General features: G+C 51.9%; 1 protein-coding gene across 1 annotated transcript in view; it reads right to left on the bottom strand.

The window, feature by feature from the left end:
- Positions 1-19824, bottom strand: part of Sox102F (transcription factor Sox102F) — a 66877-nt gene that overhangs the window by 33272 nt on the left and 13781 nt on the right. The window contains exons 2-3 of the mRNA XM_025301427.1: positions 12178-12930; positions 6660-6882 (exon numbers count right to left, since the gene is read on the bottom strand). Coding sequence (XP_025157212.1) covers positions 6660-6882; positions 12178-12930 — 976 coding nt within the window. The remainder of the gene's footprint in view (positions 1-6659; positions 6883-12177; positions 12931-19824) is intronic.

Below are 19824 nucleotides of genomic sequence, written 5' to 3'. Positions count from 1 at the left end.
CGTATACCCCGTGACCGGCATAACAGCCGCTAATTACACGTGTCCGCGGTGATCTGCAGCGCGGTAATTATCGCAACTAAAGGTTTTGCCATAAACACGCGTATTTTTACGCCTATATGCGCGTATTTTTACGCCTATATGCGCGAGTATGCACGCATGTCCGTGGCGTATTCCGATCGTAAAGATCGCGATACCGTCATGCGACTCTATAGCCGAGAAGGCGCGCGCAACAAAAAAAAAGGGAGAAAAAGCCATGAGGGATGTGCGCGTGTGTAACAACGTACAAAAAACATACGCGCGCGCGCGTATGCTTTGCAAATATCCAGAACGGAGGACACACTTTTGTTCGCCGGTACGGAACGTTCATACGGTCCGCGCGCGGTTCCACGGGTTTTCACGCGTGTGTATTTCCGCGTGCGTGCGTGCGTGCGTGCGTGCGTGCGTGCGTCGAGTACGCGGCGCGCACACGTTCGCTTCGTAGTGGTCGATACGGATTTTACGAGCGGCGATATGCTTCAGAGGATGGACGCTCGGATGCGTTTGATACAATATATAAGGGACGCGACGCGGGGGCGGAAAAGGTGGAGGTAGCGGCGCACCGGGAGAGAGGGGGGTCGATGTGCGCGCGCGCGCGGGAGGTCACAAAGTAGCATTCTATTGACAGAAAGCCCGACGCTCTCTCGGGTCCGCCGGTGATTATACTTGGTGATCATATCGCTCGCGTATTGACAAACAGTGGTGCAGAGAGAGAATCATCCCCCCCCGGTCACGGCAATTCTCTCTTCTTTCCTCTGCGCGTAACCGTTCGCTCTCTCATCCCCGTTCTCTCCCTCCCTCCCTCCCTCTCTCTCTCTCTCTCTCTCTCTCTCTCTCTCTCTCTCTCACTCTCGTTCGTTCACTCGCTCGCTCGCTCGTTCACCCGCTCAGTCGCTCATTCGCCCACTCGCTCTCTTTCTCCCCCCATTCCCCCTTTCTCTCTCTCTCTCTCTCTCTCTCTCTCTCTTTATCACTCGCTATCCCCTTCAGTTATCCCGCCGCAATCCCCGCCGCCGGATCGCGGGGATGGCCGTGCCTGCGGTCGCGTCTCGTGCACCGGTGCACACACAGCCCGCCCACCGGCGGCCCACAATGCACTGCTAATTCCCATAAAGCGCCGACCGATACGCAAATGGACAAACGGATATGGACGTATACACGCAAGTCGCGTACGCGCGTGGACCGCGCAGCAGCGCACGCACGCACGCAGGCACGCACTCACGCACGCTCACCCCGCGCCAAACGCCACACGCCCCCGCGACTTGCTTCCGGATGCTGCCTGCTCCGCCGCAGTTTTGCCCCGCCTTTGTGAACGTTGCCGCGCGTAATAACGATATTGTCATACACACGGCACTGCCCATGGTGCATTATAGTGCAGCGGCAGCGGCGGTGGATACGGGGAGGGAGGAGAAGGATATCTCTCGTTTGTCTTTTTCTTTTCTTTCTTCTCATGCAGCGCGAGAAAAAAAGTGCAACCGTCGCTCTGCAGGGAGTATACAGGGTGAGACGATAATTATCGTAATCGTCGCTGAATGCCGTCAAGAAACGCGAGAGAGAGTGAGAGAGAGAGAGAGAGAGAGAGAGAGAGAGAGAGAGAGAGAGAGAGGGAGAGAGAGAGAGAGGGAGAGAGAGAAAATAAGAAAGAAAATCGTCTAACCGCGGAAATGACACGCTGAGCGGAGACCGATCGTCTGACGGCGGTAACGCTTTTTCCGCAAGTCGAGCGGCTTGGAAGATTTGAAAGTCATGTGTGTTTATTAAAGTAAAATCTGCAAAGTGGCGGTGATTATATCCCACCTCGCTTTATACAAGTGCTCGTTTGCGGTTCGATTGATGCTATTTTTTTTTGCTTTTTTTGCGGGGACATCAGTCACGAGTGAATGAATGCAAGTTGCGCCGCGGTTCGTCGGCCAGATATGATTGACAGGCGATTAGACATTTACATAATTATATATATATATCCGATTAATAATTGCCCCGAGAGTCGCCACGTCATTACGCGAGAATGTACAGCGCGCTTTTTTCTCTTCTTTTTTCCACCGCTTTCGTCAAGACATTCGTCACATTGTGCCTCGTTAAAGTTGTTTCGATCAATTGCAAGTTAATTGCAAGTATGTTGCGCGCGGATACGAGTACGCAGGAAGGAAAAAGGAAGGATAATCCGCAGCGGAACCGCGATGTAACGTCAAGTGCGCTTTTACCAGGAATGTCATAATATTCGAATCGGCGCGGGAGGTTGCGCTCGAAGCAGCGAAACGAAATTCCGCGGCAAAGCAAGACACGCTGTCAAATGTCAAAAATATGTTTAGATAAACACACGCGCGGGCAAAAAGGACGAAACCGTTGATCTCGGCTTTTTTTCCGAGTCACACGTACGCGGCTTTTCGCACGCGGTTAGGAAGCATGTATTTCATCGGTGATATGTTCGCCGTAATTCTCATTAAAATATATAAAAGTAATAACATACAAACGCACACGCGCGCAGGGAGAAAGAGAGAGTGGTACGTGTTAATGTGCTAATTTCACGCGCAGCTGCGTCGCGCGCGTGTTTGGTGCGTCGGTAAAAAATTCACGGCAGGGCGGAAATTTATTTCAGAGAAATATACGAGTCCGCCGAAATATAATTTAGTTTTTCCGCACGCCCGCGGCGAGACTTTCGTTCGCAGAGAGAGCAAAGAGTGGCGCGGCGCCTCGTCCCTCGGATGTCCTCGATCAGGCGGGAAGGGACATTCTTTGGTCGGACTGTTACACGACAGGGCGTGCTCGACTCCGAGGTAATCGCACGTCTCCGTGCGGTGGTCTGTGAAAAAAGAAAAAAACGCGTTCCACCGGTGGCGAACGAAGCACCGATTACGACACACGGATTTTCCCGTCGTCGAAGCCGTCTTCGGTGGTAGGAGAATGCATCCGGGGGAGAAAGTCCGCGGTGCAGCAGGTCGACTGTGGTCCAACTACTGGGCGTGACAGTATATCCCTGCTGCAGGTGCAGCCGAACGTATAGGTAGGACCGTGAAAGCGCCTCAGGGTAGAGGGGAACGCGATCCTCGCCGCCCACGCGCGATCGGCCTGCTCGTTCGCCGGGAAAGACAGGAGCCGAGTCGGTGGTGCGTGGAATAAAGAGAGAGACCGAAAGACACCGGGCGGGCGAGCGAGCGAGCGAGCGAGCGAGAGACAGACACAGAGAAAGAGAGAGAGAGAGGGGGGGGGAAGAGAGAGAAAAGAGACCGAAAGAGAGAGGGGGGTGGGGGAGGAAGAGGGAAACGGAAAGAAAGAGCGAGAGAGAGAGAGAGAGAGAGAGAGAGAGAGAGAGAAAGAGAGAGAGAGAGAGAAAGAGAAAGAGACAGAGAGGCATAGGAAGGTGGAAGAGAAAGGTCGGGGAGGAGAGGAGACTAGATCCGAGGAGATCGAGGAGAGCGTGCAGGCTCCGTCGCTGGCTGACGCGGTCGCGCACACCTGTGCCAACGTAGCATGGCACGGCGTCGCATAACAGGTGGAAAGGTAACGGAGGAAGAGAGAGAGAGAGAGAGAGAGAGAGGAATCGCGGGAGGAGAGGACGCGAGAGAGAGAGAGGGGGGGGACGGAGGGAGAGGGAGACCCCCACTCGACCCCGAGTCTGCCAACTCGAACATTACTATACGCCCTCCGCGACCCAAGAGGAGGAGAGCATCGAGACTACCGCCTTCCTCCTACGTTCTCTCGTCTCGTCTCGTCTCTCTCTCTCTCTCTCTCTCTCTCTCTCTCTCTCTCTCTCTCTCTCTCTCTCTCTCTCTCTCTCTCGTCTCTCTCTCTCGTCTCTCTCTCTCGTCTCTCTCTCTCCTCTCTCTCTCTCTCTCTCTCTCTCTCTCCCTCTCTCTCTCTCCCTCTCTGTCTGTCTCTCTGTTTCTCCTGTCGCCTTTTTACTCCACCTACCTCTTTCTCTCGCTCTCACTCTCGCTCTATCTATCAACCTCGCATGCCTGCTCCTAAGCTCTCTTCCCTCTCTCTCCCCGCGCCGCACCCCGCTTTCTCTGCTCCTCTTCTTTCCTCCCCCTCTCGCCTCCGTCCTCTCCTCTCCCTCGACGCCCCCGATCTGCCTGTTTTGCGACGCCTCCGTTGCACTTCCGCTTTAACGTCGGCTAACTCGGAGGCCCTCGCCGCGCAAACGCCGCCGACAAACGCGTTTTCGCTCCGCGCCGATGAAATGGCGGACGAGAGAGTGTTCTCCACCCTCGAGGACTTCGGCGAGGCGTCCCGGGGTGGGCCTCCGTGAACCGGCCGGCTGCCTCGACGCGCTCGACAATGTGATCGATGTGTTTTCATGATCGGGCCGATGATTGAAACGTCGCAACGTCGGGACGCAGCTGCGTTACACGTCGCCGCGGACCGACATTTTCCTCACTTTCCCTGCCCCTCCCTCGTTTCTCGAGACATTACCGGCGTTATCGCCGGTAGTTAGGCGCCCCTCCGACCGCGAGTCTCAATTATTGGCGCAATTGCGGATGATCGTAACGACTCTCGGTTCCTTCCGCTTTTCTCTCTTTCTCTCCTCTTTCTTCCCTCGCCCTCTTCACTCGCAGATTTAATCCTTCAACGATACCCCCAACGCTCTCTCGCTCTCTCTCTCGCTCTCTCTCTCTCTCTCTCTCTCTCTCTCTCTCTCTCTCTCTCTCTCTCCCCCCTCTCTCCCTCTTGCAGGAATACCTCTCGTGCTTTCGTGTTGCTTAGAGATTCCCGACAGAGCCGAGGAGGCGAGATACGCCACAAGCGTAATCATCGTCGTCGCGTTTATCTCAAGGGAGTCGAGTATTTCGCGAATCGAGACTAATAAAGGCGAAACGTCCGCTCTCACGACGCGCGATCGAGTGCATGTCGGCGCGGTTCCTCCTCGTGGAGAGCCCACGGGAGCACAAGAGTATCTTCGGGTCGTCGTTTGCGCCGCGAACGAACGAACGGACGAACGAAGGCGCGCGCTACCACGCACTCCCCGAATTTCGTATATTAGTGTCCAGGTATGTGAGCGCCATCCCCCCCTCCTGCACCTTTCTCTTTCTCTCCCGCTTTACCTGCCGCGGCGTACACGACGGATATTTACTCGAATGCATTCGTAGAATTTCGCCGGCGGGTGAATTTAGCGGAACATCGGCAGAAGAAACATCGTTTCCACAGCACGTAAATGACTGGTATAATAACGGTAATACACGTCGGGCATTATCTGCACGCGCTCGCATTTTTGCGGGCAGACAGGTTCCTCCGGTCTCCCGCGATTCCTCCGAGCTACGGCGGCGGCGGCGGCGGCGGCGGCGGCGGCGGCGGCGGCGGTGGCGGTGGCGGCGCGGTTACGGCGCGCGGTTGCGTTTCGCCGCAGCCACGCGATGACCCGCGCTTTTTCAGGCCGGCCGAAGTATCGAGTCATCGCCGTGAGACGGAAGACGATACTAATCTCGACGTGCTTATCAAACCGATACAAGCCGAAGTGATTTCAATGAGGTCTCATTGTGCCCGGCGTTCGCACGCGCGCGCGCGCGGCCAATCGCGCGTCCGCGAATCGCATTCTGGCGTGATGCAGGCGCATCAAAGGTGTACTGTTACTCGCCGAGGTGCAACGGACTCGCCGCTATTAGTACGGTAATATCGCGCGGAGAGAGGTCTTGACATTATTGTCATTATTGAGCATCGCGGGGATGCTTCTAAGCGGAAGAATACGGCTTTGCATTCCGAGCGCGCGCGTGCGCTCGTGCTTCGAAAGTATTTCTCTTCTTCATCTCGCTTAATCGCGTCGCGAGCGTCATCGAATCTCATCGACTCTCCGAGAGGGACGTACGCGTCCCTTATCGTGTCTTTGTCGCTTCCGTTGGAACGGGAACCGCTCGTAACGAGCTGGCTGAGGGCACTCGCGAGCGCGCGCGCGCGTTTCTCGTTTTCCCGCTCCGCTGCCGCGCGCGCGCGCGCGACTTAACCGCGTGATTATAATTCCATGATAATCGATGCACTTTCCCTCCGTCGCTCGAAAAGGCACAGCCGGCCAGCGTTGGCGATTGATATTGAGACACAGGCTCGCGCTCGCGCGCGATCCGTCGTGCCTGATTTCGTCACCGGCACGGCGCGCATTCTGTTTCTCTTATTAATCGCAAACGATATCCCGCATGGCATGACATGATTGAGCGAGTTGTGTTGATCATGCACCTGTCCGCCGGAGCACGCCGGAGTTGTATCATTATCCACTATGATATACGCAACAACAACGAGGTCTGTCGCTCGAATCCGCCGCTTCCATTCGACGCATTCCGCAACGAGGCGGTTATACCCGGTGCGCCGGGCTTTCCAGGACTACCATCATTGTTTGTATCATCCGGCAACGATTCCTCATCTGCCCGCGCTCGCACGAAGCTCTCGATTATAGCCTCCGATTATAGCCTCACTATTGAGTCACTATTTTCAGTCACGATCTTTCGCGTTGTTTCAGTGAGTTTCAGCGAGTTATCGAGCTTATCAGTGAGAATCGACGTCACGTCAATTCGTACATGGAGGGTAGTTCTGGGACACCCGGTACGCACTCACGGTCCTGCGATAATTTATAATGCGAGCATAATTATATTACGCGCCTCCTACACGGGCGCGGTTCACAGCCGCGGAGAATCACTCACCTTCGACTGATCCTGCTGCTGCAGCAGTTGCTCCCTGATGAGTTGCAGTTGCAGGATCATCTCCGACAGTCGACGCTCCTTCTCGGCGAAGCTCTCGGCGCAGAGGACCCTGTGAAGGGCCGCCACGCCGTCCTGCTGTACCTGCTGCGCCTCCGTGTTTGATAACCTTCCGGCACCCGGCGGCGAGAGAGCCACGTTATTTGCTACGGTGGTCGTGCCTCCGCTGTAACACACACGATTCAATTACGGTCAATTTCGTCCGCTCAAACAAAGAAGAAGAAAGCGGCGGAGAGAGACAGAGAGAGAGAGAGAGAGAGAGAGAGAGATTTATCACGACCCAAAAGCCGAGCAATTCCTCCAACCGTTTCGCGAGCACGACCGTGAGACGAGAGATTGAGTGAAACGAGGTGTGATGTTTTCAACGATATAACAAATGACATATTAATATGAAAATTCTCCCGATAACTGACAAGTAAATGATTCATCAATAATTCAGTGCGAACGTCTAGAGTTGTTCTCAATCGGGAAAAAAGAAGAGTCACACGCGCGCACATACACACATACACATACGGAAATGTTGCTGGGATGTCAAGAAAAAAAAAAGAGAGCCTCCAGTGCATTAGGATAGAGCCGGATGGTAGTGGTCGCGTACGCGATGCTGGAAGCCAGGTGAATAATAGATGGGTCGCGACCGCGCAATCACGACGGAGCGAGTGTTTGCGTCCGTGATGGGGTGCCCCGCGCTATCATTCCCCCCTCCGTGTCCCCGGCCGGATTCCAGCCCTCGAGCGGCAGCCTCGAGCTCGCGCGCCTTTATGTCGGAGAAAATGGACCGCGAATAAGTGATACAGGCCTATTGTGGCGCGCTTAGGAGGCCGCTTGGACCAAGCCCGCGCGAGCGAGAATGACGAGAGCCAACGACGAGTTGACGATGACGGCCACGACGACGACGGCGACGGCGACGGCGACGGCGACGGCGACGGCGACGACGACGACGACGACGACGACGACGACGACGACGACGACGACGACGACGACGACGACGTCGACGACGACGACGACGACGACGACGACGACGACGACGACGACGACGACGACGACGTCGACGACGACGACGACGACGACGACGACGACGACGACGACGACGACGACGACGACGACGACGACGACGACGACGAGGAGAGGCTGGCGCGAAATATAGGCCACCGCCTTGTCCAGCGGGCTTCGGTCATGGTACCTCGTTGGCGTTACGAGGTCGACGATTAAAGTCACATTACGTTAGTGACACGCTGCGGGGAGCGCTCAACGTGCAATGCGCGAATAATTCGCTTTACCGAATCTCGCCTGCTGAACATTTTCGGATCTCCGGAACGGCCGTTGGAGCTGCTGTTCTCCAACGAGGAGCTAGGAATAACGTTCCCCTGTCGGTGATGTAATATCGTATCATTTCGCATGAATATTACAAGCTTTTCTGAGCTGAGCTGAGCTGAGCTTCGTCGATGAAACGTTGATCCCGTCGTGGCAAAGAAATCGATATATCAAACGTAAAATGAAACATTTATCCAGATTTATTCTCGAGAAGCAGACGCTCCGCCGCTCAAGCCAGACGTGACGTTGTGACGTTGAATATTTCCCGAGCGTTTAAGTCGATCCCGCTCGGCAGTCGGCGAGAGCGCATCCGGCCCCGCGAAAGGATTTAATTGTACACGCGATAATGACGATATGAGACCCGGCGACGGGTCTCGTTCGCGCTCGCCGGCTTGAAAAATAAGAAGAACCACCCGCGCCGTCCGTTATTATTATCGCACGCTAAGACACTCGAAGGGCTTAATTTCATGCGCGAGCCAAGATAAATGCCCGGCCTCTCTCGTCTCCTTTGTGCTACTCCTCGGGCGCGCACGCGGGCTAACGGGCGCGGGAATGTGTGATAAATTGACGGCACATGGATCGCGCGCGGATCGAGTCAATAAGAATGAAGAAGAAGAAGAAGAAGAAGAAGAAGAAGAAGAAGAAGAAGAAGAAGAAGAAGGAGAAGAAGAAGAAGAAGAAGAAGAAGAAGAAGAAGAGATGCGTTCGCGCACCGGCGAAGCAACACCGGCCGAAGCCGGCTCTCGCGATCTTCGCGGAGGATCTGCACGCGGCATATCTCGCGAGCGACGTTATTTGGAGTTATGCGCATATTACCGCCCTTCTAAATTCTCACTTGCGGAATATCGAATATCGATCGAATAGCGATGCGTGTAACCTGAGACTTCGCATCGGCAGCGGCAGCGGCAGCGGCGCGATGAAAACAACGTCTGCCGATGAAAATTGCCGTCTCGCAATCATTAATCCCAGCAACATTGAGAATACGAGGAACGGCTCTCTCTCTCTCTCTCTCTCTCTCGCATTATCGGAGCGCTATCGTCGGTCTATAGTGACGACGCTCGCTCCACACCGGCTTTTTATCCAATAGCAAAGGCTATATTTAGAGTCGCTGCGAGAGAGCTAATGTACATGCCCGATATTTTCGTCCACCCTATAACTCTACACTCGCTGGTCACTCATATCTCCAAATGCTCGTGCGTGCTCATAATACGATATTCGCGCGCGCGATACACACGTCAGTGGCGCAGCGGATACGACGCGCGGATCCGAGACGCTTTATATAACAATGTTGTCGCAGCTATTTGTGCGTCTGCCGTTTGTGGTGCAAATCCGTGCAAAGCCGTCCCGTGCGATCGCGCGCGCGCGCGGCACGCCGGACTCTTAACCTTTGACCATCATCGCGGTGCCTCGCGTCTGCCCGCGAGTGAAACCGAGAGCTAATAAACCGTTAATAACCCGCTCCTCCCGCAGCTCGCCGACGAAAATAGATTGGAAGGATTATCCCGGAAGCGCGCATCGAACGCGCCCTCGGCGTAATCGCGCATCGCGCGACAACAATGACGCCCGGAGCACAGAGTGTGTATTTTTAAATCGAATGTTATTTCGATACACACGAAGTCGAGTTGAACGGGCTCCAAAAAGAAGGTGAACGTCAACCGTAAGTGCAAGTTGTACTGTTGGCTGAATTTTTGGAAGAATTTTGGCCCGTCGTCTGCTCGGTGTGGGCAGCAAACTGGCACACACTTCTGTGCTACCGCTTCTGCACGCGCTGCCAAGTTCACTCGTTCGCTTTCAATGACTTCACTACAACGCGAGACCGCGTTCCATATTACCCAGCTCGCGGGAAGCGAGCCACCGTGGCTCTCGTTCCATTGTCCCGCGCGCGTTCGTTTTCTGTTTTCCTTTCCGCAGGATTTCATCGGACGTCATTCCTGTCGCGTAGCCACGACTACAAACCACATGTGATTGCGAGAAAAAGAGGCGCGCAAAAAATAGGAAACGGTAGACATAGGGACGTGGCCATTTCGCAAATGATATGCATATAAACGTCCGATTAAATCAGGTTTTTTTGTCGCTTCGATTATTTCATACATACAATCAAAAACGATCGCGCCGAGTGTGATGTAAAATAGAAACGAGAGACTATAATTTTATTATAACACCGGCGATATTATTTTGCCATCGATAATGACGGATAAGACTCGCAATTAGCCGTTGTTATTCTCTCGACTTCTCGTGCGTGTGATTCACCGAAGTGGCAAAAACAAAATTTCCACATCCGCCGATATAATAAAATTAATTCACCGATGATCTCGATTATTTAGAATAATTACTATAACGCAAATCAATAATAATAAATAATAATTTTTATTGCGATACGGAATGTGTATATCTGCCTGTGTGGTAATTTTTTCTCGACGGAAGGTATCAAGCTATCGCGCTATGCTTCGTGCATATTGCGCTATTTTCAGACTGCCAAACATGTTTTCACATGTTTTATGCTCGACAATAATTATCCAACGATATTTATACGCGCAGGCGTTCCGCCCGCCGCTTTTTGCCCTTGTATCATTGGTCATTGTCAACTCAATGTACGGCAATAGAGATTAGTCTCAAGAGACTAGCCCGACCTCTTACAATCCCGAGACAATAGTGCCTTTTAGGCACTATCGTCCGATCGTTAGTGATATGTTACCGTCTCCGAGATACCAGGCGCAGCCTTGAGAATGTTGGAGCAAAAAGCGCACAGTGGCCTCTTCTTTCAGGAAACAAAATTACAGCCGCCGTCTTAATATCCGGTGATAACGTCCGACGATGAAAAACACGAAGTAACACATCGTACAAGCTGTGTCCGACAAACAGCAGTGATCTCTGAGACTGAGAAGAAGGAACTTTGAGGAGAGGGAGGAGAAGTTTCTTCCGAAAACTTCGATCCTCCCCGTCCCCCGTGAAATTGTTGCCGGCACATCCCGTCTTCTGTGTCGTAGCTTTCAACGAAACGAGACATTTTTACTTCAATCTACTTCCGACCGGAGTCGCATCGACCGACGTTTCGCCATGCTCCGTAACGTCGTTGAAAAACAGCATCGAGGAACAGGCCCGCACTGACTTGTACGGTCAATTTTACCACGAGCGATTTGATCGCTCTAATCGTAACACGTCTGTTTGCTCAGTCAATAAAGAACGATTCGCTGCAGTGTTTGCATTCCGCTTCTCTCTCATTATGAGAAACCGGGATCAAATTCGAATAAGTATTTGCTCAGGCATCTGCTCCGACTGTGTAGTTATTATCAATCAAGGAGCGAGAGCAAAAATCACTGCCGTCTGTAACACCGCGGAATGTAAAGCCGCATATCCGTCTCTGATTTGCTATTATAATATATTAATCAGTTATGTAAAGAGGGAGCGATGCGAGATAACCTCGGCGACATGGTGGCGCATTATGAGGCAGATATTGCAACAGTATAGTGCACTGTTACAATGTCCATCGGAAATTGTATCGAATCATTAACTTGGCATACATAAGTTGCATAAGAAACGCTTATCTGCACGCGTCGCATTGATTAAACTAATTGTTATGGACGAGCTGCGGGGACGACTAGCTAAATCGGAAGGAGCTCTCTCTCTCTCTCTCTCTCTCTCTCTCTCTCTCTCTCTCTCTCTCTCTCTCTCCCTCTCTCTCCCTCTCTCTCTCTCTCTCCCTCTCTCTCTCTCTCTCTCTCTCTCTCTCTTTCAAAGGCGAGCGCTGTTCTCGTTTCCTATCGTTCTGCGAATGACTACGCGTTAACAACAACTAGATCGGGAATTAAACGACGGAGAACCGCGAATCTTTTAAAATAACGAGTGAAAAAGCTGACGTGATGAGAAAGCACGTCGAGTCACGACCGGTTGAAATAAGTCACCGAAGACAAAAGCGACCGTCACGTTTATCGCAAGAGACGTACAATTGCGTGCGAATGTTTCTTTTTTAATTAATGTACACATCTACCTAATTATTTCTTTCAATTATTTCCTTTTTTCTTTTTACATATTTCGCGCATATCGAACGAGGAAAAAGAGAAACACGTCGCTCTCGTAGGGAAGCTTGTTGCCGGACTCCCGCCGTCTCTCGAAATTCATTCTCATTCTATGTGATATCACCTGGACTAACCTATGCGCATTGTGGCCAGTCGGCGTGGAAGAGAGCGGCGGTGACGTCCGCCTGGTGTTGGTGGTGTCATCCTGGATGGACAGGGACTCGCTGTTCATCTTGCAGGTTAGCCTTTTGAGAACGTCGTCCATAGATCTCTTGCTGCCGGTGGTGGCGGTGCCACTGCCGTTATTGTTGTTGTTGTTGTTGTTGTTGTTGTTGTTGTTTTGCGTGACGGTGTTGTTGTTGTTGTTGTGGTGCGGGTGATGGGGATAGTAAGGGTCGACGGAGAGGAGGGTAGGCGGCGAGCCGCACTCCGAGGAACTCGCCGGTTCCAGTACACCGCCCGACGACGAAGACGTGTTCGTGTTCGTGTGGTGATGGTGATGGTGGTGGTGGTGGTGATGGTGATGATGGGGGTGGTAAGGCGGGAGGGTCTCCTGGTTCGACAGGAACAGCAACCTCTGCCGCTTGATCGTCCGCAGGGAATTCAACGAGGGCGATGGCGAGTCACGTAGATCCGGCTCGCTGGTAGTCGCCGGCGATGAACAGCCGGACGACTCGCACTCGCCGCCTCTCTGATGGGAGTAGCACTCCTCGATGTCGACCGGGGTGGCGGCACCCTCCTCACCCACGGTTGCCTCGCCACCGGAACCGGCTACCGGCGAGGTCGTATCCTCCTCCTCCTCGTTGGCGCCTGCCACTGTACCCGCACCGCCCCCGCCCTCCGATAGCTTCGTTGGTGGCGACTTCCTCTTTGAGGACATCCTCAGTCTGCAACACAAGCGTAACGAGAGACAGCTGAGTTGTTTTGTCTTTCTTTCCCTTTTCTGTTTGTTTTTTGTTGTTTCGTTTCGTTTTCGGTTTGCGTCGCGTATGCGCGCCTTTGCTCGACTCGGCGAGGGGCGGGGGGGGGGGTGTTTACACGACCATGGGGGGAGGGGGCATGGGCCGAGGAGGATCGCCCCGATGCTGAGAGGAGCCGTTCTCGGTCTTGCGATACGTGTCTGCGGTGTTTGCTGATAATAGAGCCGAGACACATACAGCTCTTTAATCACGACGTGCGAATTTATCTAGAACGCCGAAACTCGTTTTTACAGAGCAGCCGCTCGTTCGTGTTGTTTACAGTGTATGGTTTTCGTATGCGATCTACGTGCCGCTCGCCGCCACGTTAAAGGCCACACCATGATGCAGCACAGAGGGTTAAGTCTCAGCGTCCGCAGGTGGAAGGCCGTGCGAGGTCATCATCGATAAAACGACGTCGCTTCTTACGTCGCCTCAGATGTCCCCGGCGGGCGCGACGTCTAAACTATCTGCCATCTGGCACGGGGTTAATTTAGACTAGCGGACTAACTCAACTTCGTCCATCCATTTCCGTCTACAAATTACCAAATCTAAATCCAAATCCGACCATCGACCGATCGGTCTCGTCTGCCGCGGCGGCGGCGGCGTCGTCAACACCGGCGGCCGCCGCGTCGGGCCGAGAAACGAATATTACGTAACCGGGCGTGAGACGCAATGATGAGACGCAATTATCGAACGGGAGTTATTGTTGAGCTCACTCGCGTGTCGCAACGAACTTTTCATTAATCGTGCGAGATTCCATTAATCGACTGACCGAGAACGCGCGGGCAGAGAGGGAGGGAGGCAGGGTGCCGGGGAGGATGTGCCGCGATGAGAGAGGCGGTGGAAGAAAGGGGGAGAGAGAGAGAGAGAGAGAGAGAGAGAGAGGAAGAGAGAAAGAAAGAGAGAGAGAGAGAGAGAGAGAGAGAGAGAGAGAGTTACGTTAGCCGATTATCTTCCGCCGGCGAATGCGAGCGAGGTTGCGAGGTCAGGAACAAGCGGCTCGTGGTTTCTTTAATCGACACTCAATGAAGAGAGGCGCGAGAACCTTAGTCGCGTTCCAGGCGACGAGGTGTTGATCCCGATCACGGTGTCACGGGAAAGTTTTCCTGTTTCCCCCGCGAAGGTAATTCAGTCGAGAGACGGCGAAAGAAAAATTAACAGCGACACTGTGCTGTTTGTGAGGCGCGCCGATTTCTCGAAGTTTCTTCTCTCTCGTTTCCGATATCGCGCTTTTTCCTCATCGGCCAAGTAACACGCGACACATATGCATGTATGCAAATACATGTGTGTGTGTATGTGCGCGCGCGCGTGTGTCGGACGAATACAAGATCCGCATTAATTTCTTCCGTAGCACAAAACCGTTCGTTTTATCCAACGGCGCGTCGATGATTTCTCTTGTTAGCATTACGCGGCCGACCTACATTTTGGAGCTCTGATTGATGCGCAGACGCGAAGTGCAGCGCGCATAATACGTCAGCGTTAATGACTTTTAGACGTAAACGACGTTTTCGAGTCGACGGAGGGAACACGCTTTCGCTTTATATGTCGCTTTGCCCTCAAAATTGTCCTCCGCGATGCGTATAATTACAGGCGGAGATTTATTGCTGCGCGTTACGCGGACATTTGTTACACACATAATGGAGTCACATAATGGAGAGCGATTTACGACGCTGAGAATGGCGCATGCATCTTCATCTCGGGACACCAAAAGACGATGTACATCGCGAACTTATGAAATATATAATGACATCACGGCCATCATCGGCTATCACTCTAGAGTATATATCGCGTGAGGATAAAGATAATATTTATATAGTGCGTTGCGTAAAGGTCGCTCGAGATCTACGCTATTCTCTCACACGATATACGAACCGATCGAGAGAGAGAGAGAGAGAGAGAGAGAGAGAGAGAGAGAGAGAGAGAGAGAGATCGATTGTGATCCTTCGAGAAGCGCTCGCGATACCAAACTCTTCTCCGCAGCAAAATCTATACAGAGTCACGCGACAGTTCAGCCGCAGCCGGCTAAACTTGTAACGATCAAACTCAAACATCGCGAGCAAAAACATTCCTGTCCGGCGATATTAATATACTTATCGAGAGACGAGATATAAGCGGATTCGGAACGAAGTCGTGTCGCTGGACCGAGCGAAGGCACGAAGCCGGCTCTCGTTGCCGCGAGTGAATTTGCGACAATATTTGCAAAGATAAAGAGAGACGCGTTGCGTAAGAGCGCGATCTCCCGGCGCGATGTAGATGGACCGATGCGAGTCGCTTCAGTATAATATGTTCTAAATTAACGTCCTCTCGCTGCGAGATTAATATCTTCTCCAACAATACGAGCCTCCCCCTCCCCCCGCCCTCCGCAATTATATCCGGACTACTGCTTCCGTTCCGTCTCGCACGCGCCGCGATGGATGCACCATCGGCCGGAATTACCGCGTCGCAGTGTTCTCTCTCGCGCTCGATACGTAGGATTATCGCGAACGCATTATGCAAAGTGCACAAAAGTGCACCGCGCGCCGATGCGACAGACGGTATTGCGTCGCGCGAACGCATATTACATTGTACGACGATATTGGATAATGGCAGCAGCGTCGCGCACACCAGCGAACTTTTTGCGCGCTGCAATGTGTGTGCGCACACGTGACCGCCGCGCCGCGACCCGCGAGAATCGCGGCGAGCATCGCGGCGCTCGCCCGAGACCATTTGGAGAACGATCGGAACGCGAATAGCACGTTTCAGCGCGGCGCGGGAAGGACTGGTCGGGAGGACTAGTCGTTGACGATTAGGTCTTCCATCGCTCGTCGCGTGACCCCGCGGGTGCGACAAAGCCGGGGAAGGAAGGATTTTTTTTCTTTGCTGTGCTCGCTTTTGATACGCCGTTGTTCCTGGGCAAACGTAATTTTCCAGTCGCCGGTCGCATTAACGCGTTCAATAATGGGCCGCCGAATTTGCGGAATATAAATACAAATCTCTCAAAGAATTCTCAGGTCTCCGAATTTTTCGACACCCTATTTTTATGAAGGAGAAGGGGAAATGGGTAATTTTGAAACTCCGCGCGATCTCCCTGCGGAATATAAGTACAAAAATTTCAAAGGACTCTCAGAATATGATACATCGATGAGAAAGATCTCGTAACGATTCTTTTCCCAACAGCAACATTTTTCGGCGGCCGAGTTTATGAAAAAGGGGAGGAGGATAATTTCAAGAATTCTCAATCTCTCCAGATAAATACAAAACTCTCAAAGGACTCTCAGAATATGATATATCTTTGAGCAAGATCTTGTAACGATCCTTTTCCTAACGCTAACATTTATCAACAGGCAAAGCTATGAAGAAAGCTATGAGGCAAAGGATAATTTTATAAATTCACAATCTCGCCGGAATATAAATATAGAACTCTCAAAGGACTGTCGAAATATTATATATCAATAAGAAAGATTTCATAACGATTCTTTCTTCAACAGTACAACAGTTCAACATTTTTTCAGCATCTAAGTTTGTAAAGGAAAAGGAGGAAAAAGGTAATTTCGAAAATTTCCAATCTCTCTCGAATATAAATACAAAACTCTCAAAAGACTCTTGGAATGATACATTTTTAAGCAAGATCTTGCGACGATTCTTTTCCCAACACTAACATTTTTCAATACCCCGAATTATGCAAAAAGGTGGGTAGAAGGAAATTTCGAAAATTCGCAATCTTCTCTGAATATAAATATAAAAATTTCGAAGGACTCTCAGAATATGATACATCTTTAAGCAAAATCTTGTAACGATTCTTTTCCTAACGCTAACATTTTTCAGTACCCCAAATTATGCAGAAAAATAGATAGAGAGGATAATTTTGAAAACTCGCAATCTCTCTTGAATATAAATATAAAACTCTCAAAGGACTCTCAGAATATGATACATCTTTAAATAAGATCTGGTAACGATTCCTTTCCTAATGCTAACATTTTTCAATACCTCAAATTCTACAAAAAAAAGTGGATAGAGAGGATAATTTTGAGAATTCGCAATCTCCCCGGAATATAAATACAAAACTCTCAAAGGACTCCTCAGAATATGATGTATCTTTGTTGAGCAAGATCTTGTAACAATTTTTTTGCTAACGCTACCCATTTTTTCAATAGCCAAAGCGATGCAGAAAAGTAGACAGAGGGAAATTCGAAAATTCGCAATCTCCCCGAATTGGAACCGGAGAGCGGCAGCTCTCGCGAGGATCATTATGACGGGAATGTGACGGCGTGACAAGTGCACACGGCAGATAGCAATCTCATAAGTCACGATTGTCGGTCGTGGCGATCATCAGTCAATGTGCGCGGGCCTCCGGCGATTGGACGGCGAGAGATTTTGCTGACAGAGTCCGTTGCTCTTGCCACTTGCACCTCTCGCACCGTGCGTAGTACTCGGTCTATCGCGTCGCTCTTCTATTTCTATTGTCTACGTGTTGACATTGTGCGCGTCTACGCACGCACGCACGCACGCACGCACGCACGCACGCACGCACTCACACACACACACACATACATGCACGCACGACTCGCGCGCTCCGGTCCTCTCGCGTACACGCGCAAACGTTCGCCGTTCTCTCTCTCTCCCTTTCTCCGTCCTCTCTCTCTCTCTCTCTCTCTCTCTCTCTTCTCTCTCTCTCTCTCTCTCTCTCTCTCTCTCTCGGTATGTGAAGTATTTCTGTCCCTAGACTTCCCTCCCGGCATAATTACTTCGCGAAGCGCACAGATTCGCGAGAGTATAGCCTTTCGCCTCGTCGTCTCTCTCTCTCTCTCTCTCTCTCTCCCGAGAACGTCGAACAAAAAGCGCGCGCCGACACGTCCGCGGAAGAAATATTTTTAACCGCCAGATGCCATCTCCTCGTGTCCGGCCGACTGAAATCACAGACGAGGATAGCGAGAGATCATCAACGCGCTCCGACCGACACCGAGATACTATTCAAGACGGGCCTTACGACAGTTCGTGCGACTGCCTATATCTGGCTGCCGTTTACAATGCGATTGTACATTTCGCGATTGATTGTTACCGTGAATTTCGTGTGCCCTCGTCGATAATTGTTTACTCAAACTTTCGGAGATTTGAGCACCTGCGCGCGTCTACGACATAGTAACGTTACGTACGTCTTCTTTTACGACGTTGCATCTCTCCTTCTGTCTCTCTCTCTCTCTCTCTCTCTCTCTCTCTCTCTCTCTCTTCCTCCGCTCCTTCCTTCTCTTCGCGCTCTGTGGCTATCGCCCGTAAATCCGTAGATGAGATGTAATGGCGCATTACATGCTAAATCGTCTGGATGTTAGTCGAAATGACGCTTTTCAATTATCCGCGGGCCCCCCGGGGCGAGAAGGGGGACTCTCTTAACCTAACCTAACCTAACAGTATCTCGTCGGTAACAACGACCAAGCCGACTCGATCGCGACGTTACGCACCTGTGCGCGTAAACGAGAGAGAGAGAGAGAGAGAGAGAGAGAGAGAGAGAGAGAGAGAGAGAGACGCAGACTTACATACCGGAGCACGGGATTCCCGCGAGACGCCGAATCCCGAAGAATTGCTTTCGTCCGACAACGACATTCGCTCCATTCGTGCCGTGGTACCAACGCGACGCGATGGCTACGCCGTTTACAGACACGGAACGTAATGACACCGCGTGAAAATCGCGCTCGCTTGATACGCCAACACGATCGCCCGTTTACCTCGTCTCGCGAGCGGTATTCTCGACGCTCGCTCACACGCGGGATTCGCTTTCGACGGACGAGAACGCGCAAACGGCCCGCGTTCGAAACGTCTCGACGCACCGGCAACTGGCACAGTGGCGTCGGATTTTTTTCAGCCGCCCCGGCGGATCGTGATCGATCGCGGCGATATCGCGATCGATGTCACTGGTCTGCGCAGCGGGACAGAGTCCCGCCAGAGCGCCGCGCCGGGTCAAAAATCTCACTAGTGAGCGCTCTTGGTCATCTAGTGTGATTCATGTCGCGCATGTGAATATTAACATATAAGTGTTAATTAATCGACGAGAGGAGATATGACGATGCGTGAAAACGGCTATTTTGTTACTTCGCTAGCCTGAGCGTTTCATCTGAGTCGGCAAAATTACGGGGTAAGGGATTAATACAGATCACACAACATAATGATATTAAATAATTAACTGCCTGTCGAGATAAGATTAATTGCATCACTGCTTTTACTTCCTGATGTGATTATGTTGTCATGTTGAGGCGCAACAATTGGTCCATATCGAGGAACGATACAAAATAATAACCTGGATGATAATAACAATAATAATACGAATTAAATGCGTTAATTAATCTGACTAAGTCACCGATATCGTTCAATCGCGCGAAGACTGACCCCTTTTGTACAAGACCGGTACCTTTTGAGAACAGAAACATTACATTTAATTTAATATTCGCTTTAGTCACACTGACGAGTCTTGAAAGTTTGTCGCATTGCTCAGATTATCGGACAATCGGAGACGCACTGTGATTGGCTGATGGGCACTGTGCATGCTTCGATGCTTTGAGAAACGCGACCGCTGCAAATTCAGTCGGTTATGGGATGCGGTTATGGCGGATGCGACTCGGCTCGGCAAACCGCTCCGCATTCCTCGCGATTCGGCCGGCCAAAGGTGAGTTATGCGTAAACTTATCGCCGCCGATTATCGAGCGTGTGCGCTAGTCGCGGCGAGTGATCGTCGAGAGGGAACACCGCGCGAAACGGTCGCGCCGATCGGGAGAGTGTCGCGCGTTCGTCACGTTATGGCAGTCGGGGAAGTTCGTGTCGCTCGTCCGAGACTTGCGTTTCCGAGAAAGCTGA

Source organism: Harpegnathos saltator, unplaced genomic scaffold (assembly GCF_003227715.2).
Source record: "Harpegnathos saltator strain DR-91 unplaced genomic scaffold, Hsal_v8.6 scaffold418, whole genome shotgun sequence".
NCBI classification, from domain to species: Eukaryota; Metazoa; Arthropoda; class Insecta; order Hymenoptera; family Formicidae; genus Harpegnathos; species Harpegnathos saltator.
Note: the sequence above shows the minus strand (reverse complement) of the source record. Positions and strands in the feature narration are given on the sequence as shown.